General features: G+C 41.5%; 1 protein-coding gene and 1 long non-coding RNA gene across 2 annotated transcripts; one reads left to right on the forward strand and one right to left on the reverse strand.

Annotated features, from left to right (window-relative positions):
- Window positions 1–4,564: 4,564 nt before the first annotated feature.
- Window positions 4,565–18,164, forward strand: adamts8a (ADAM metallopeptidase with thrombospondin type 1 motif, 8a). The gene is made up of 9 exons (XM_036580485.1): window positions 4,565–5,521; window positions 8,504–8,743; window positions 9,910–10,042; window positions 10,736–10,903; window positions 12,731–13,029; window positions 14,133–14,319; window positions 14,505–14,677; window positions 15,158–15,333; window positions 15,471–18,164. The coding sequence occupies exons 1-9, from the start codon at window positions 4,850–4,852 to the stop codon at window positions 16,204–16,206; spliced, it is 2,784 nt and encodes a 927-aa protein (XP_036436378.1). The 5' UTR covers window positions 4,565–4,849; the 3' UTR covers window positions 16,207–18,164.
- LOC118814739 lies at window positions 16,027–19,445 on the reverse strand. Its single transcript, XR_005007756.1, has 3 exons — window positions 18,757–19,445; window positions 18,585–18,648; window positions 16,027–16,129 (listed from the first exon to the last, which is right to left on the reverse strand). It is a non-coding gene; the product is annotated as an uncharacterized LOC118814739 (long non-coding RNA).
- Window positions 19,446–19,467: the final 22 nt, after the last annotated feature.

The raw sequence follows: 19,467 nt of genomic DNA on the forward strand, positions 1-19,467 counted from the left end.
AACTGCGGAACAGATTTCTCACGCGTGGCAAAGGGGGTCCGAGTGGATAGGAACGGCTCGCGGTCAGCGCGTACTCGGTCTCTCTTGTCTTTCTCTTTTTCTATGGTAATGATAATCCAAAAGGACGCGGGGGACTCGCGGCTCGCCAGTGCGCGTACGCGTCCTCAGTGCCGGCTCCACCAGTGCGCGCAGTCCATTCCGTTCGCTTCGTTCCACCTGCGTGCTCGTGCGCCTCTCCTCCTCTCCTCTCCTTCTCGTGCCCTTTATGCGCTCGCGTCATGTGTAAACAGGTTGCGCGCTGATTGGGTGGAGACACAGCCGCGCTTCTCTGGCGCTTTGCGTCGTCGTCTCTTGTGCGCGCGCCACGAGTACGGCCCACTCCGCACAGCGCGCGCGCATCCAAGCGAAGACTGCGTTGGAGTTTTTGCACTCACTCACCTATTCATTCATCAGCTTATCTGTGTATCTATCTGTCTATGTATCTATTTATTTATCTATCTGTCTATCTATATATCTATCTATCTATCTATCTATCTATCTATAGGACACAATCCGATCTATAAGAAAGAATTGTTAATCAAACATGGCAAATGGTGATTCAATGCTGTACGTGTTAATCCAACACTATAAGTGTTAATCCAGCACTGTAAACATTCATTCAACTCTGCAGGTGTTAATCTAACACTGCAAATGTTCATTTAACACTGTACCTGTTAATCAAACATGATAAATATTCATTGAACACTGTAGGTGTTAATCAAACATTGTAAATGATCATCCAACACTGTAAGTGTTAATCTAACACTGTAAATGTTCATTCAACGCTGTAGGTGTTAATCCAACACTGTAAATATTCATTCAATGTTTTTGGTGTTAATCCAATACTGTAAATATTTATCCAACACTGTAGGTGTTAATCCAACACTGTACGTATTCACACAATGCTGTTGGTGTTAATCCAACACTGTAATTTTTCACTCAACACTTAACTGGGTGTTAATCCAACAGTGTAAATATTCATTCAACACTGTAGGTGCTAATCCAACACTGTAGATGTTCATTCAACATTTCAGGCATTAATCCAACACGTTGGATGTTCGTTCAACACTGTAACTAGTCATTCACCACTGTAGTGTTAATACTATACAGTAGAATCACTGACAACACCAACCCCAAAGTAAGATTCTTACAAATGTTTTAGGAATCAACACTTCCTCCTACAGTTCAGAGGTTAAACAGTGTATGTATATGTGGAGTTAAGAGTGGGGTTAAAAGACGATGTGCCCCAACAGAAGTACATATGGTATCTGAAACAAAGACAGTGCTGCTAATGCAACTGGAATGGTTCCTTGCAGTGTGGATAATCAATGCACCAGAATCAGTGACTGTAATAAAGGATGTGTCCATATAAAGGATTCTGGAACCTGTGCAATGCATCACATTTATAACCGCAACTATGCAGGTGCTGTCAGAATGCAGTAGATATGCCCCCCCTTCACACTGTCATTAAATAAGGTATTACCCAGAGCTTTGAATGAGCTATTTGGTGTAAAATGTCCCACAGTTGGTTTTAGGTACAGTGGGGCCCTTTAGGGCCAGGTAGACTTCACTGTAAAATAATAGCTATTTAAACTTTAATTTTAAGGTTTTACAACTCAGCAAGAGCAAGTTAATGTGGAAAATCTGATTTGCACCGCTTTCAAGGTGAACAAAATTGAAGTTTCAATGCATTTGTCCATTTTTGTAGATAAGTGGGTCACACAGTGTGAGAAACCATAAGCAAGTCTATTTGAGATTATGTAACAGTTCAATGTGATTTGAGGCAACTATATCATGATTTAGGCATGATGTTTGCACCATGCTTATTAGTATACATTACATGCCATTACTTAATAGCTACACTAACCTCATAGCTCCACTGCAAAACTAAGCAAAGCAAAAGTAAACTAAAGACACAAACATGTAATTCCTGATGGACTACATTCGAGGTGAGGGGATAACTATTTGAATTTGATTTTTCAAAAAACGATGTCTATGATAATACAAACAAAGATCCGACATATGGTGTTTTTAATTAAAACATCCACACAATTTCAGAACCAACTAACCAAATAGTGAGTCTTATCGTCATTGTTCATGAAGGAAACAGGCTTGTGGAGATACGTAACACTGTTCCAACATATGTGGACAGTTCAATACCATCATGACATCAGTGTGTTCACTTACATATGAGACACTCTTATTTTATTACAGTATCTCTGTTGGGAGAGAGGCGATGGGTTGTTATTTGGGGGGCTAGAACAATCAAAAAGCTTCTGTCCTGCATTACAAGCTGCAATAGCAGATTATCACATCTTAAATCTTAAACTCTGTAATGCTGAAATAAGCACTTCCCCTTCCGCACCGCAAATACAATGAGCCTGTAATGATCGCTGATGAGGTGCACACCTGAGTACATTGTGAGAAAGTGAATATTTTCTCACACTGTACTCAAAAAAAGATGCACTATTAAAAAGATGAAAGAATCTGAATAAGGGTGGTAAAATCTAGTCTGTCAACACAGATGCTAGTGATATAATAATATAAGGCACATCTGCTCACAATGCGGGCAAAGGGCCGTTAGAAGCTGGTGCAGGGAAAAGGGTTTAATAGCCAAGAGCGCCACCAGCTGGTAAAAAAAAAAAAGTAAAATTCAGCAACTAAAAGTCTTTTGGTCTATTTCGACCCATAAAAAAAGCTCATTCTGTTTTTTTTTTTTACAGAACTCCTTTTTTGTAGCTCCTTTTTTTGCTTTTTGGCATCATTTGAAAACTCCCAGAACCCTTTAATTTGTGTTCAAATTTTATGAGCAATGAAATAACAGAAATCGTCCAAGATAACATGGAAAAAATCTTTACATCAATAAGTACATTAACTTCCATTAAACACTATATATATATATATATATATATATATATATATGTGTGTGTGTGTGTGTGTGTGTGTGCGTGTGTGTGTGTGTGTGTGGATGCACCTACATGTAATCATTTAGCACCATTTTTATTGATTATTTTTATTAACAGCTTTCATTGTTTAACTTTGTAATATAAATGTAAAAATTAAATTAAATAAAAATAAAAAAGATGTACTACAAATATATATATGTAAGTATTATTATTATTATTATTATTATTATTATTATTTGTCTATCTATCCTAACTACCTAACTATAGACAGATTCAGCACCTTTATCCATCAGGTGTACAAGTAGTGTTTTATGCAGTTAGGTCCTTTGTTGCATGATTTCACATATGTGAGCAGGTGAAAAAAAACAAAAAAGAAAGATGTAATGCAATCTTAAAACAATAATATGTGTATATACTAATGCATTCATGTGTATTTCTCAACAGCTTTTCATCCGAAATCAAACACCAAAAACGGTGCAGCAGCGCCGCTCACTGTATGATCCAGAAAGTGCAACTAAATCCCACATAATCTCTTGGTGTGAAATAGCTGTCTCCTCCAGTCAGAGTACCTCGGTTAATTTAACATATTCGCAATTAGTATTTTCACTCATTATAAATACAGCCTACATTAAAGCTTATTCATAGTTACAGAAGCGAGCATGTTCTGTAATTTCCCAGCATGTTACCTACAATATCTCTCCACTTTAGTCGCGTGCGTCATTGGCACGTCTCCTTCAAGTTCAACGTGTTTAAAACCACTTTAAAATCATCATTATCAGCATTGCTGCTCATAGCCTGACCTTATTATCGAAGGTGGATAGTTTCATCTGCTCAGGTCCATGTAAAGTTTTGCTTGATTTGACCTTGACTGAGCTTTTTAAAATACTTCACTTCAGCTCATGCATTTTGTTCTGCTCATGCATTCTTATTTATTTATTTATTTATTTATTTAACCAACTTAATTTTGCTCAGTTCCATTTTAGTCCTTCACATTTAGGTCCTAATCTCCTTTTTCCTTCCTTTTTAATTCCTTTATGATCTGTAGGACCTGGATTTTTAGTCATTTTAGACCAAGCAAAGTTCAATTTGTATGCCGATAGATGCTGGAGAAGTAGCTGGAGAAGAAGCTGTAGTAGAAGTTCTACTACAGCTGTTGCTGTTCCACGGAGAACTCAATACTTCAGGAGTTTTTAACCTGATACGTTTTCAGTCTTACGTTGTTTTTGGCAGCTACTTTTGTTTCTATTTGAGTCTTCATTTCATGCAACACTGTACAGCCACACATATTAATGACTTCACTGGACTGCAGCACTCTGTCAGAGCAGCGTTATTATTCTCCCAAATCTAGTTCAAGACTATCCAATCCCAGTGCAGGAGGCGTGGCTGAGGAGCCTGGTAAGTCAGACGTGCACTACTCGTGAAGGGGGGCGTGGCGGGAATATCGTGGGGTCCTTGGCGTTCTGCTGCACGAGGGGGGAGTGAACATCATCAAAAATAAAAACCGCGCGCGCACGTTGAAGTAGAATCAAGACCGTATAAATAGTGCCGCCGAACACGCTCGCGCTCTCACAGCCCAGCAGCCCGCGGGTCCCGCTGTTCCTCGCTCGCGTCTTCGCGTTTCTCTGACAGACTCTCGCGCTCTGCTTAGAAGCGCGTTCTAACTTCGGGTCGCCTTAGCAACCGTTTTTCATGGATAACGGACTGCTGAGCTCCGTCTGTTCCTGAGAGAAAACAAACAAAAGAAACAAACAAACAAACAGAAGCGGTTTGTTTCAGTCCGAGTTGGACATTTCACCTCACACACCTGCCGAAAGTAGTTTTGTGTCGGTGTCCAAAACGCTCGCAGTGTTTGTAGCCTAACTGAGGCTGTTGGTATTTGTTTTCAGGTTTTGTCTGAAAACACGATGGGCTGTCATATAAAATTGATCCTGGCCGCAGTGCTGTTGGCTGAAGCAGTGAGGTGTGAGTTTGTAGAGTCAGAAGAGACCGTACCTGTGAAACTCACGCCGAGACACAGCGGCTTGTGGAGGAGCGAGTTTGTGGACAGGCACCTCTTTAAACTCGCTGCGTTTGGTCAGGTTTTCACTCTAGACCTGAGACCGGACAGCAGTTTCGTGGCTCCAACGTTACACATCCAGCGTATCAAAGCCAAGCATCTCCCCACCGTTGTGAACGGCTCTGAACAGACCGACAGCGTCGTGTCCGAGAGCGGAGAGGAGCTGAGAGGCTGCTTCTACTCGGGCACGGTGAACGGGGACCTGGACTCTGTGGTCGCTGTCAGCCTCTGTCGTGGCATCCGGGGAACCTTCGTCACGCGCGGGGACGAGTACTTCATCCAACCGGCCGTAAACGACGGAACTTTCTCTCAGCTCCACGTCGTCAACAGACGAGTGGTCGCCTCAAGCCGAGAGACGTGGAGAGAGCTTGATCAAGTGCAAGACGACGGCCACTTTCTGACAGGGGAGGAAGATGACAGGAAAAGGCGGGAAAAAAGATTCGTGTCGTCCGCGAGGTACATCGAGACGCTGGTGGTGGCAGACTATTCGATGACTCGTTTCTATGGAGACGAGATAAAGGTAAATGGAGCTGCTGCTCGGGCGAAGGTTGAGCCTAACGATTTTAAAACATCGAATAAACGGGGCTGATGTAAGTTAGGCAATGTGTCCACTCATTTCTGAAGTAGCCACCTGTCATGAAACCTTATTTCTTGTCTTTAACCTGACAGAATATTCACCTTCTTTTAGGCCAGTCGTTCACCAGCCCAGCGCAAGATGGGGTCCCGGACAGGGCTTAAGACGTCCTAGTCCGGGTAACCCAAATTAAGCCTTTGCCTAGACTTAATAGGATCTTTAAACGGTGTAACACCACTGACATTGCAGTTTAGTCAAGACTGGGCTTAATCCTGTCCTCGAAACCTATCCTTAGTGTTTAACAGGTGTTCTAGCAATTAGTCAGAGCCATTGAGCGGTCCTACTGTGCATGCACATATCATTAGTATACTATTGTGTTTTTAATGTAAATTCAGCTTTACTTCAAGTAATATTACTTTCCTTCTGATAACATATAGCATATAGTTTTAATGATGGCCACATTTTCTGATAAGTTCATTTAGACAAAAAAAATCTTGCCAATAGTTTTACGTAGGGAGCCTATAAATATGCGATATGGTAGAACAATTTGTCACAGGCTATAACTTGTCCAATTCAACACACACTGTTAGAAATAAAGGTGCTGTGCAGGTACATTTTACCTTCATTGAAGTACAAATAATGTAAATGTTCCCTCAACGATACAACAGTAGTTTTAAGGTCCAATTGTGTACCTTAAATGAGTTTTTCCCAGGTGAAAAGTACATATTTGTACATTTTCATAACCTAATGTTTTAAAACAACAATAAAATAAAAAGCCTTGAGACGAGATGCGGTGTGTGGACTAAATGCAACTTAAAAAAAATATAATTTTGGATAGATTATTATGGTACAGTTATGTTCACTGACTAAAGGTAATGAAATGTACTGTAACCTAGTGACAGTTTCAGACCTTTATTTCTGAGAGTGCAGGAAGGGGTTGTGAAGTAGCTGATAGACTGGACCAAAAGTAGGAAAAACACCAGGTTTGGGAGCCGCTGTCACTGCATTTATAATATGTGTAGGTTGCATGTAGTCTTAGTTCTACTTTAGAAAATAAAAGGGTCACACACAATGTTTTGTGTTTTGTTGATTGAGATCTGGTGTGGGTGGCATGAGGTGAACGTGGACCGGTGTAAAATTCCATAATCCCACCCAGCAGTCCACCAGCAAACCTTAGTCAAATCTCTGGTTTGGCAGAGAATAACTCATGTAGCAGACACTATATCTATTTAGAAAAAAGATAAGTATCTATTGCTTGCATTGGATGTAAACATCTGCTCCCCCTCCCTTTTGGTGCAATACCACTTACTATGCTCATCCCAACTCAGCTGATGGGTTCATGTTCCCTGATGATGCTTTAATGCCCTACAAGCAAACCAGGCTGGTTATATTTTGTTTGGGCTTATTACATAAATGTCTCCTTACTGAGTGTACGGGTCTTCTAAATGAATGAAACCGCACAGTCAAGCCATGTTGGCTATCTCGAGAGCTTGAGTACAAAGCATGTGGCCACAAATATTTACAGCTCTCCATGTTTTGTTGATCGTGCTTTCCCATTGGCATGTCCCTCCATAAACAGAGGATGTTGGGAGCTCTTTAAGACTATCCTGTTGATGCTTTTCAATGGTGTATAATTAACTGAAGGTGACAGCTGCCAGACATGTTTGAAACTTTTTTCCTCCCTCTCCTTTTTTTGTAATCAAATAGGGAACATATGTGTTTTTAAAACACTGACTGAAATTTCAGGGGAGAACGATGATTCAGGAAACTGTATGTGTCATATGATATTTCCATTATAGTAGCTGCTTTTCTTCCTGCCAGATCGCAGCAGTGCTTTTAAGCACTTCAGACTGCAAAGGAATAACAGAGGTCAAAAGAATGTTTTTTGGGATACCTCTTTACTGTTTCCAGCACCTCTCGTAGAGCATACTAGCCTCAGACTTACAGTGATGATATATTGATGTAATGAATACGACACCCATTTGAAACGTACACTTTCTCACTCTGGAAATGTGTGATGATGCATTGAGGGAAAGGGCGAAAGACAGAGAGAAAGAGAGAGAGATGGATGAAATAAAACTGCTGGCATGAGGGGCTTGAATTTGACTTAGCACCATCTGGAAGAGAGTGGAAGCCAAGAGGAGTTTGTTTTTGAGCTCCTTCCACCCATTTTATTGACGGAAAGAAAAACACAAATGTTTAAATATTTGAGTCCCAAAGGCTTATAGATTTGGGTCGCCTCGCATCCCCCACCCTCCTTCTGTTTTGTGGGGGAGTAGTCATCAGGTTTGATGAAGACAGAAGTCACCTTCATTTATACAGGCAGAATTGTAATCTTGTGGTGTGAACTCAATTAAGATTAATTCCAAAAGTAGAAAATCATAAAGCACAGTTCAGCAATATGTCAGGAATGAATTCTAAATGTGGAAACAGGGCTGCATTTCCGTGCATCTCTAATTTGAAGACTGCCTTGTGTGATATTGTTTTAGCTTTCAGGGTGATAAAAACTCTGTTGGGTGAGACTGGGGGGCATCTTTAAGCCTTTGGCTTGGATGTTATTCTGAATGTCTTTTTGAACGAAACATATTGTCCAGTCCAAAGCCAGTCACGTTCCTGCCCTCGAACAGCTGTGCTTAGGATTTTGCAGATTTTGGTTTGTGGTTGGGTTCATCAGCTGTACAGCTAGTGTTCTTGACTTTTAACCCCTTAAATGGCCAGGGCCCACAGGTGGGTCCAAAGTTTTATTACACTAACTTCTATAACCTAAGAATAGCTCAACCAGTTTGCACTGAAGTTCTTGTAGTTACTGAACAATAACCCTCAATATGTAATAAGCCTGGGATTTTAAATGGTAAAATTACACAGAATTATAGCTAATCTCTTTCTGTGTCTGCCTCTGCTCTTTCTTTCTTCTGCCTATCTCTGCAGCACTACCTCCTAACCCTGATGGGGATAGCTGCACAACTCTATGCCCATCCCAGCCTGAAGAATGCAGTGAGCCTTGTGGTGGTCAAGATCTTGGTGATAGAGGATGAGGAGCTGGGGCCTGAGCTGTCCAGCAATGGAGGCATGGCCCTGCGCAACTTCTGCGCCTGGCAGCAACTCTTCAACCCTTCAAGTCAGCGCCATCCCGAGCATTACGATACTGCCATTTTATTCACCAGAGAGGTGAGCCAGACCACAAAAAAACACACCCACAATCTCAGATCATAATGGGCCAAAGTGTTTTCAGGCCAAAGCATTCTTTAACAATAGAAATAGAAAATGTCCCTCATTCCATTCGTTGGGATGACATGTAACACAAGGTTAGGGCTATTTCCTCGATCATTTGCTTATTTGGTAGGTAATAATGATGCTGTGATTGTGATGGTTCTCAAGTTTCGTCTGCTGGTTTCAGTCCAGATTTTGTTTTGGACTTGTGAAAGGTCCTGGTAATATGAGGAGTGGAACGCCTAATCCCATATTCACTATTAAGATTAAAAGTATGTGGGTCATTTGATTAATTAAACTGTTGGGAAGCACAGTGAAGGCAACTCTCTGCAACAACTCTCTATGCAAGAACACAACACATTTATTAAATGATGTAGACAGATATGATCACCTCAATCATTTGATTAAATAGATCTGGCTGTTTGCATGATGCTTGAGATGCTTCAAAACAGGAAATGATTTGGCAGAATCGTGACCACATGGCTCATCGGGGAGCCCCTTGTCCAGTTGTGAAGACAGCAAGCGCAAGACTATGCTCCTGCCAAGTACAGAAGGTTAGGGCAGTGCTTGAGTGAAACATGTGGCCAAAGCCAAGTTTTTGCAAGACGTCCTGGTTCAAGTAACACAACAGAGCTCACGGTGGTCTCAGTTCCGCTGGGGCCAGATGGAGACGCAGGTGGTTTTGTTTAGCGGAGGTCGGGTGTCTCTGCTTGTCTCTGAGGGCCTCCATGGGACGCATCCTCCTTAGTCAGGGTCAGTCAAGTCAGGGCCGACACATGCTCAAGAAAGCCTTCTGCAATACTCTGGAAGCATACCATGTGATCCAGCCATCACACAGTTAAATTCCCTCCCTTGCTCTTTCTAGCACACAGTCTGCCATGTATTTGCTTCATTTTACGATGGAAACACTGACAAATATGTTTTGCTGGCAAGAGCCTACTTGGGGAAAAAAAAGGTCTGTCTGGAACTAATGGAGCGATGTCTGGATATCAGTGTCTGAAATGTGTCCCCTCTCTCCCCTCTAACCCTTTCCTTCCCTTGTTCCTCTCCTCCTCTGGTTGCTCTCCCAATCCGTCCACCTTCCTCTCCAATCTTCTGTCTCTCTCTTTCTTTTGCACCTTCAGGATATTTGTGGACATGAGCATTGTGATACCCTTGGTGTAGCTGATGTGGGCACCATGTGTGACCCCAAAAGAAGCTGTTCAGTCATTGAGGACAACGGCCTTCAAGCAGCCTTTACGGTGTCACATGAGCTTGGTATGGGTCACATAAGTGCGTGTGCACACATCCACACACACACACGCCACCAGACTTCACTCCATGTCTCTGACTGACATCTCACCCCCACCAAGTGTCTGGACTAGAGTGGATGCCCCAAATTTAGACTGAGCCATTCATTAATGTGTGTCAAACCTTCTCAGCTTCACTTGAACCGTTTCCATGGTCATATTTGCACCATTACAGAATGGTCTAACTGTAATGACTTAAGGGAATATTTTTATTGCATTAGATCATCTTAATTGCAAAGGATGTGGAATTAAGTTCCCAATTAAGTGTGAGAGGCACAGAAATATATGTACACTGAACAATAATAAGTAATTGTCCAGTTTCAGTAGCAGCTGTGCCAAGCTAGTGTGCTTAGATATGTAGACTGTAAGTGATACCTTCGTCTAGAGAGAACCTCAAAAGTGAGCTGGAGTGCTGTTATCACATATATATGTATTTGTATAAGTATAGCACTACTGCTGTTGTCGGAATGAAACTTCGTATTTCCGAAATGAGAACTTTACAGGAGAAGGAAAAAACATACTTTACTTGACACACACACACACACACACACACACACACACACACACACACACATATATATATATATAAACTGCACATGCTGCCATTGTCACTCTGACACTCTGACATTGACTTTCTCTCTCTCTCTCTCTCCACTCTTAGGCCATGTACTCAGCATGCCACATGATGACTCCAGGAACTGTGAGAAATTGTTTGGGCACATTGATGGACACCACATGATGGCCCCCCTCTTTGTCCATCTCAACAAAACCTTTCCCTGGTCACCATGCAGTGCTCTTTACGTTACTGAGTTCTTCGACAATGGGCATGGTAAGGCCTAAGTACCTCTGTATATCACAGCATTGATTCAAGCATATCGCGAAAAAATTTCCAGACACTTCATTAGCCAGTGTAAGTACAAAGGGTATAATAATCACATTTGTTATTTCACTGGTCAGTCTGGACATCTTAGTTCTTCTGTTGACAGTTGTTTTTTCTCTAGTAACACAAGATTTTGAGTTTTCATTTGGTTTTGGCATGAAAGAAGACCGTTTTCCCTCAAGAACCAAACCAAAAAGTAATATTATTCAATAACTTCTTTGAGACAGTTGTCCTTAATCATCAAGCTGTCATTATATAGTTAATGGAAACTTGCCACAAAAGACAGACTGTGTAATTTTGAACTTAGAGTGCGGTGAAAAATCTGCCTGTAATATAGTGGCCTCAGTTTCACAAGTTTATTTTCTTTAACTCCATCATACATTTTTTTTTGCAATACACTTCTGCCTTCACTCGCTCCCTAACCGCTAATGACAGACCTGTGAAACCACACTGTATAATTTTGCTGAGAATGTCAAAACAGACAACCTATGTAAAGCATGCTGTCTATTTCCACCTTTCTCTCTGTTTCTCTCGCTCTCTTGGGTGGTTTGCCCTAGCCTGGGTGTAATGTACTCAGGTGAATGGAACACACAAGGCGTGTCTACTACAGAATTCAGTCCAATGTTTCCTACGATTGCTCTCTCTACTGTCCCTCAGAGGGACAACTCGCACCTCAGTAGTGCATTTCCAAAAAGCCAAAAAAAAGAGAGAAGTGACACTGCAAAAATATCACTGTTGAAAAATAGCAGACATATTTTCGCCAGGGGCTGATTTATCTCGGTCAATATTTCAGTCCACGCTCTCCTGCTCTCGCTCTTCCTCTGAGTCATCCTCGGTGACTAACACATTCCAGTTTTAACAACTGTTTTCCCTCACTCAGACGCTACATGTTGCCAAGCACATGCTGTCTGTTGCCACAGGTAGACATGAGCACTGATATGGCCGTGAGGCTTAGTTATTTTCCGCTGTTGCAAACTCGTAAAACAGTTTTAAGGCTGCAAACTGTAAAAGGATTGCCTCACATTGGTGAGAGCGTTCCAAATACTGAATGGCTGAAGCTGTCTTCTACCCACTTTATAAACCAATGCAGATTTAAAAACCAAAAACGAAAAGCTTACGTGATTACTTATTTTCTTTAAATGTGAAATTATACAGAAAGACAAACAGGCTGCGATTCAGGAGGACTTAAGGTAGACATGGTAGTTTTGTGTGGATTCAGATCTTTGAGCTGAAGTGAATTTGACTGGAGCTGCAGTATAATAGGTTGCATAATGGAAATCTCCAGATGGGAGACTATTCTGACTTACGCACACAAGGGCGAAAAGGGGAGGGGGGGTTAAGTGTTTCTGGCTAGTGAGTTTGCTCTGCAATGAAAATAGTCCCCTCAAGCTACAGATGTGCACACCTGTTTACTCAAAATAAGAGGCTGCTTCAGCAAACTCAAACATGAGCAGCATCGGCATCTGTCAGTAACATTTGGTGGACGGAAGAGAGCAACTCAAGCAGGATAACTGTTATTAAAGGGCAGAATACTCTCTTGACATTTGTAGTACAGTATATCCTTAATCAAATCACTATGCTCTCCCTTTCTCTGTATTTTTGTGCATGTCTTTGTCTTACCCCTACATTAATGGCAAGACTTATTGTTCCATTATTAATCTTAAGACCTGTTGTTTAGTAAGTTATGGGGTAATGAGAGTGATGAATTGAAATGTGGTTTAAAAACATTAAGTCTTCAATTACTTAATGTGTGCATATTTTGTCTTCTCCCTTAAGGTGACTGTTTGCTGGACGCTCCAGAACAGACTATCCCATTACAGGCTGAGCCTCCGGGCCATACATATGGTCTAGACCGGCAGTGCCAGCAGTCGTTCGGTGAGGAGTACACTCGCTGCCCCAACGCCCCAGAGGACCAGGCCTGTATCCAGCTGTGGTGCCGTGAGGAAGGCAAGCTGCAATGCACAACCCGAAACGGAAGCCTTCCTTGGGCTGATGGCACGCCCTGCGGGGAAGACAAGAGTTGCCGTGGAGGCATGTGTGTGTCGAACGCACTGCAGGAGGCAGAACAAGAGGAGGTATGTGCATGCAAGTAGTGTGACTGAGTGTGCATGAGTCACCACAGTTTGATTTATTGAAATGTTTCACCCGTCAGTATGTAAACATGCCAGGCATGAACAAAAATGCCAGTAAATGCCTCTTGGCATATTTATGGCGGATGCTGTTTTTTTTTTAAATGGTATTTCTGTTGCATCATGCCTATGGCCCCTTTTTGTTTACCACACTCATAGGTCTGCTTTCCATAAGAGTAGCTAATGCTGGCAAGTTTTTTTGAAGTGTCTCTCTCAGTTGCTCACAACCTTTAACGTTCTTTGTCCACTCAAAATCACTCTTTGCTCAGTTGGACACACTCTTCTCGGTACATTGTTTAGGTGTCTGGACGTGTCTGCATGTCAGACAGTCCTTTTTTTACCTTTTGAAATCCAACCAGCTCCTCCTCTTGGAGCCCAACTGGGCCCCCTCTCAGAGGTGCTTAAAATAATCAATCTGCTTCAAATCCCTCTTCTAAATGCCAGACCGGCTGCTTCTCCTGAAGAGGAAGGAGATGGGAGAAAAAGAAGCAATGGAGAAAGAGAGAGGGAGATTTGGTTTTCATTTGCAGAGAGTCTTTAAAAAGTTGAATTATTTTTAGATCTTCCATTTAAGAAGCAGTCACATTGTATTCAGTAAAGCTTCCTAAAAAAGTAAGATTATATTTGGGGCTGGCCTGTTAGGAAAGCCAACCCATGATGCCAGACAGCCTGGCTGTGAGCAGTAATCTTTTAGCCAACTCATAAAAGAAGGAATAAATGAAATCTGGTATTTCTGCACATGCCGCGAGAACCATACATAAAGAGCAGGCGATGGCTATGTAGCCTTTACATGTCTGGTTACAGCAGAGGTCATGAAGTGCCAGCCAGAAGCTCCAAGTTCTGCACTGCTGGCATTGAGCAACTGATGTCAACTTTGGAAAAAAAAAATGCACAGATATAGGTCCCTTTACCTAGTTGATAACCTAATCAGGTCTTAAAAAAGAATCGAAAGCACAAAGAATGTTTCAGTCACCTGTAACTTGATACTCACTGTATGCTTCAGAGAAGTGTTAATGATTATGTATCTGTCGCTTTTGCTTGCGCTGTAGCTCCCAGTGGATGGTGAGTGGGGCGCTTGGGGCCCATGGGGCCCATGTTCTCGAACCTGTGGTGGTGGGGTTGAGTTCTCCCGCCGCGAGTGTACAGACCCAGTGCCGCAAAACGGAGGATCCTACTGCGTAGGCCAGAGGGTCAAATACCAGTCCTGCAACATCCAGACCTGCCCAGGAGACTATGGTAACAGTTTATATTTATACTTTGGGAGGCACAGGTCACATTATTGGGGAGGCCAGAGTGCAGAGGTGTTGTTTTAGGTCAAAGTTCACATTGTTTTCCCAGTTATGGCACGAGTGCACTTAGTAAGTTTCCTATCATTTGTCAGGGATGCATTGTTTATCTGCAAACTGTTTTCCATTCCACAGGTAAGAGCTTTAGAGAAGAGCAATGTGAGAAATACAGCAGTGACCGTTATTTGGACATGGACGGGAACATAAAGCAGTGGATCCCGAAGTATGCTGGAGTTTCTCCCAGGGACAGATGCAAGCTCTTTTGCAGAGCCAAGCACAGCAACGAATTTAAAGTTTTTGAATCCAAGGTACTCCTCCAGTACAAGTCTTTCCCAGTAATCTGGTATAATCAACTGTAATATTGATGTGCAAAATACATTGTCCACTGTTTCCTCTCTGTGTCTACCACGGTCTTACGTTTAACATCTGAATCCCTCATGAGATCACTCTCCTTCCACAGCCCTGATGATATGTTTGCCCTGCCACTAAACTCTCGAGCATGAAATATTTTCTCTGTAGTAAAAGGTGTAATCCGAGCTCCCTTAACCCCAGACTGACTACTGCCTTCAGCTCCCGAGTGCACTTTTCTGCAATTGATATTTCTCGCACCGTCTAAATGTAGTTGGTTCTGCGTCATCATTCTAATGGTTTTCCCTGTTTTTCTTTTATGTGGTCAGACTGTACAACTGCTTTATTTTTAACTGTAAATGAACCTTCTGGACTCTCAAAGCCTATGATCTCATGTTCAATGATCATCATAAGCCTTTGCCCTTTTTTGTGTTGACCAGGTTGTGGATGGTACAACCTGTGGTCCAGATACCACATCTATCTGTGTCCAGGGTCAGTGCATCAAGGCTGGCTGCGACCAGGTCATAGGCTCCAACCTAAGACTGGACAAGTGTGGTGTCTGTGGAGGAGATGGGACAAGCTGCAGAAAAATAAGTGGCTCTCTGAACAAAGCCACGTAAGTAAGAAGAATAATCTCAAAAATATTGAAGACTAAAATGGATAAATATCAGGAAGGGGTAACTGATAAGACAGATTCAAAAATGTTCACAGATATTCATTGACTAGATGTTCAAATATGTCATATTTCCCCAGCTTTGGCTACAATGACATTGTTACTATCCCTGCTGGGGCCACCAACATTGATGTCAAGCAGCGCAGCCACCATGGAATCAAGCACGATGGCAACTACCTAGCGGTGAAGACTGAAGATGGAACCTATATTCTGAATGGGAACTTCTCAGTGTCTACAGCTGAACAGGACATTCCAGTGCCTGGTGCCGTCCTTCGGTACAGCGGCTCGTCCACAACCCTGGAGCGGCTTCTCAGCTTCCAGGAGCTCAGGCAGGCCATCACCATCCAGCTCCTTTCCACAGCCGGGGACACGTCACCACCCAGGGTCAAATACAGCTTCTTTCTGCCCAGGGATGTGCCCTTCAGCAAACCTGGCACAGAGAGTGGCCTCTCCCCACACATTATCCTACCTTTTGGGGGAGCTGACTGGGTCCTGGGTGAGTGGTCCGAGTGTTCCAAGAGCTGTGGTGCTGGCTGGTCTAGGAGAAGTGTCGAGTGTCAGGACAAGGCAGGATCCCCATCCTACTTCTGCGATGCAGACCTGCGGCCAACTGACATCCGACCATGTGGGGACCTGCCCTGCCCTGTGTGGCAGATGGGGCCATGGTCAGCCTGCTCGCGGACTTGTGGTCCTGGAGAGCGTCGGCGAAGCGTGCTCTGCATAGACTACACCGGCAAGGCTGTGGAACCAGAGAAGTGTAACCCAGATAAGAGACCGGAGGCTGTTTCGGGGGAATGTTTTTACCAGGACTGCTAAAACTAATAATGTTCCTTGGGTCAGAGAAACGGGGGAGGAGGTGATTGCAGAAGTGTGATCCATAGGGTAGGTAGAGGATGAGAGAGCTATTAGTATCCTTCCCTTTTGAATAGCAAACTGACCATGCTTCAAAGGTAAGCAAGGAAACTCTAATATACAACATGGGTGCAGAAATCAGTTGTCAAGCTTAACCAGGGCATTTGGTATGAGGTTTTACCTATGTGACAGATTAACGTGTTGTTCATATTCTCGAATTTTGCTTTTAAATCATCTAACCACTATTGAAGTTTTTTTTTCTTTCCCAATTGAGAACTACCTCAGTCCATAAAAATCTTTTAATACTTTTTAACCTGTCTTAAGAGGATTCTTATCTAATCTTAAGAGGAAAAGATTCTTTACCACAAAGGAATATTACCAAAAAGGAATATTACCTTTGCAAAAACCTGCTGAAACTCTGTTCAAATACAACAGGTGACATACCTCCATATTATAATGCATTTTAACCCATATTAGACTGATAATGTTACTGAGAACTGAGTAAAAATTTATGAGCTACCTGAGACGTGGACACAACAGCTTCGCGAGTTGGTATGTCCGTCTCTTTAGAAATGTCCGCATCCGACTGCTTTTTTAACAGATATTCTTCATATGTACTCTAATAATCTGTTTTATTTCGCACATTTAATTTATTTGCCAGTTTGTATTCTATAGCGATACGTTTGTTAACTGTTAACAATTGTCATAATTTAATGCTGGTTAATATTACACTTGGGAAACTTTCAGATTTTACATATTTCAACACTGGATTATTTTTAAGTGCAGTCCTATATTAACCACACATTTATGTGTGATATTATACACAGACATAGCATAGGGCAGCGTGAAAACTATTGGATACAGTGAGGGCATTTAACTCTTTAGCATCAGCCTTTGAAATCTGTCTGCTTATGATTATTGAGATGCTTTTTAGATTGTTGAAAAGTATGGCAGTGAATATGCTCCCACTAAGTGATCAACAATGCTTTTCACTATAGCCAAGCTATCACAAAGTTTATGAACAAATGCATCAAGATGTGACCATGATCCAAAATTGACCTTTACTATGCCTTTTTCATAAACATCCACTGGTAGACATTACATAATAGGGATCATATGAACAAACAACAGGGATTGCAAGAATAAATAATCTATCGCTAAATGTAATCTTAGAAGTGCCTCTTTATCCGCTTGGACAAAAGGGTATCCAGTGGACTATTGCATTTTCACGCAAAGCTTTTCCTGTGAATAACACATTGAGATCTAGGATTCTTTTTTTCTTTTAAGCTTTAGTAGTCACTGTATACTTCACCTCATGCAAAAATGCCACAACAGTCTTTATATTGGAATGCCCTGGAATTGTAAGGAAAGAACAGCTCCATGATATCTAAGAATATTTACTAAAAATAAAAATCCATTTAGACTCTCTCCTAACTCTAGTCTAGCACAACAGAATAGAGCAGAAATCCTTGCTCAGCTGGGCAGAAGAGCACTGAAACTTCTTTCAGTATCATTTAAGAGTCATTTCCACTTTGTGAGATGAAAATAGTGTAAATTAGATGTACAGTAAAGTCAACGAGAGACAAACAATTGAAATATGTTGTAATGTTTTGCCTATCCTCCTGAACCCATAAGAAAACAATAAAACAACTGAATAAGACCCAGATTTAAAGATATTATGTCAGTCTAAAAATTTGCATTCCTTCTGAATGAAAACAGAAAAGTTCCGAAATTATGTAGATCTGAAACTAAAGCATTCTATCCCTTCAGTGAAGGTCTGTATGATGCTATTGTTATAGCTTCCTTTTTAAGCTATTTATTTTTTTTCTACTTTAAGACACCTAATTGTGTTTTATTTCTTGTTGCTGCTGTCTGTCCTCCATAACTGTTATGAATTGAAATTATTCATTAAAATATGTCTCGACTGAATTATGTTCTGTTATTGAGTGCAACACCTAAATAAGTGAAAACTTGGTCAGTAAAAAGAGCATCCCTAGAGGTTTATGGACATGTGGGCTAAGCCTTTACCTGAGGGGTCCGGGAGCAAGTCTCACCCACGAAAAAGAAAAAAAGCCCCCAGAATATCTACTTTTTATGTATTTTTTGAGTAGCAATGGATGTAAAATTGATCAAAACATGTGGCTACTTGGTCAAGTTGGCACACAGTAGATCTGTCTCTTCATAATTTGTATTAGCCAGAGATCTATTGTGACTTAAATATTATCCATCCACTTCCAACAGGCACAGATTAAGCTATGGTATTGGTGAAACAATGCCATTTCTTCTCTCTTAGAAAGTTGCACGTACTAAAAATGCTATACACACAGGCTATAGATTAGTACCTGATCAGTACTGGTCTTTCCGTTCCATCAGTCTCCTTCAGCTTCTTTGTCTCCCTCTTCTTGTCTGTGTTTAGTAACATATTTGTTTTTATTAAACTCAGATTTACATGAACTTCAGATTTTAGAAGAGCAAGGTTTAGTGAGAGATCACTCTGAATTGGCAATATCTTACCTGTCTGGCCTTCAGCACAGTTTCTGCATCTATTGAAGAAATGTTTTGTATCCATCTACAAGTTGAGGAACTGTGGGATAAAAATCACATTATTATGCTTACTATCAGAGCTTTTCACTTACATTAACATATTGTAAACAATCTATAGCTACTACTGATGTTACTGTTTCAGAATACAAATGATATTTTGGGTGACAGACTCACAACATTACAGTGCAAAGCTAAAGAAGTGTACTTCGGACACCAAACATATCTTGGTCAGTTGACTATATTTGAACTACGTTTGGAGTGAAAACTGTGTCAATATGTGAGTGATACTTCATTCCTTCAAGTACAGAGCTCATTACAGAACCGCAGTAGAACATCTTAGTACATCCAGCATCTATTAGCACAAGAACTGATGCTGGGTGCTTTTTTGTGGGATACTTTTGGCCAAAACTAAAATGATTAAAGCTCAAACGTGTATAGTGTGAACATCAACAAGGCAGTCGAGGCGCTGAACCAACAGAACAGAATGGAATTATACAGAAAGAATAAAATGAATTAGGAACATAAAGTGAAGAGCTAAAATGGAACCGAGTAAAAACATACACAAAAGCCAACACACGAGTTTTAGTTATTATGAGTTGAAAAATAAAAGTAGGCTACATAAGTGTCTATCAACGTTGTATTTAACTAAATGTAGCTAGTTATAACCACCTCAGCGGACAT

Source organism: Colossoma macropomum, unplaced genomic scaffold (assembly GCF_904425465.1).
Source record: "Colossoma macropomum unplaced genomic scaffold, Colossoma_macropomum, whole genome shotgun sequence".
NCBI lineage: Eukaryota > Metazoa > Chordata > Actinopteri > Characiformes > Serrasalmidae > Colossoma > Colossoma macropomum.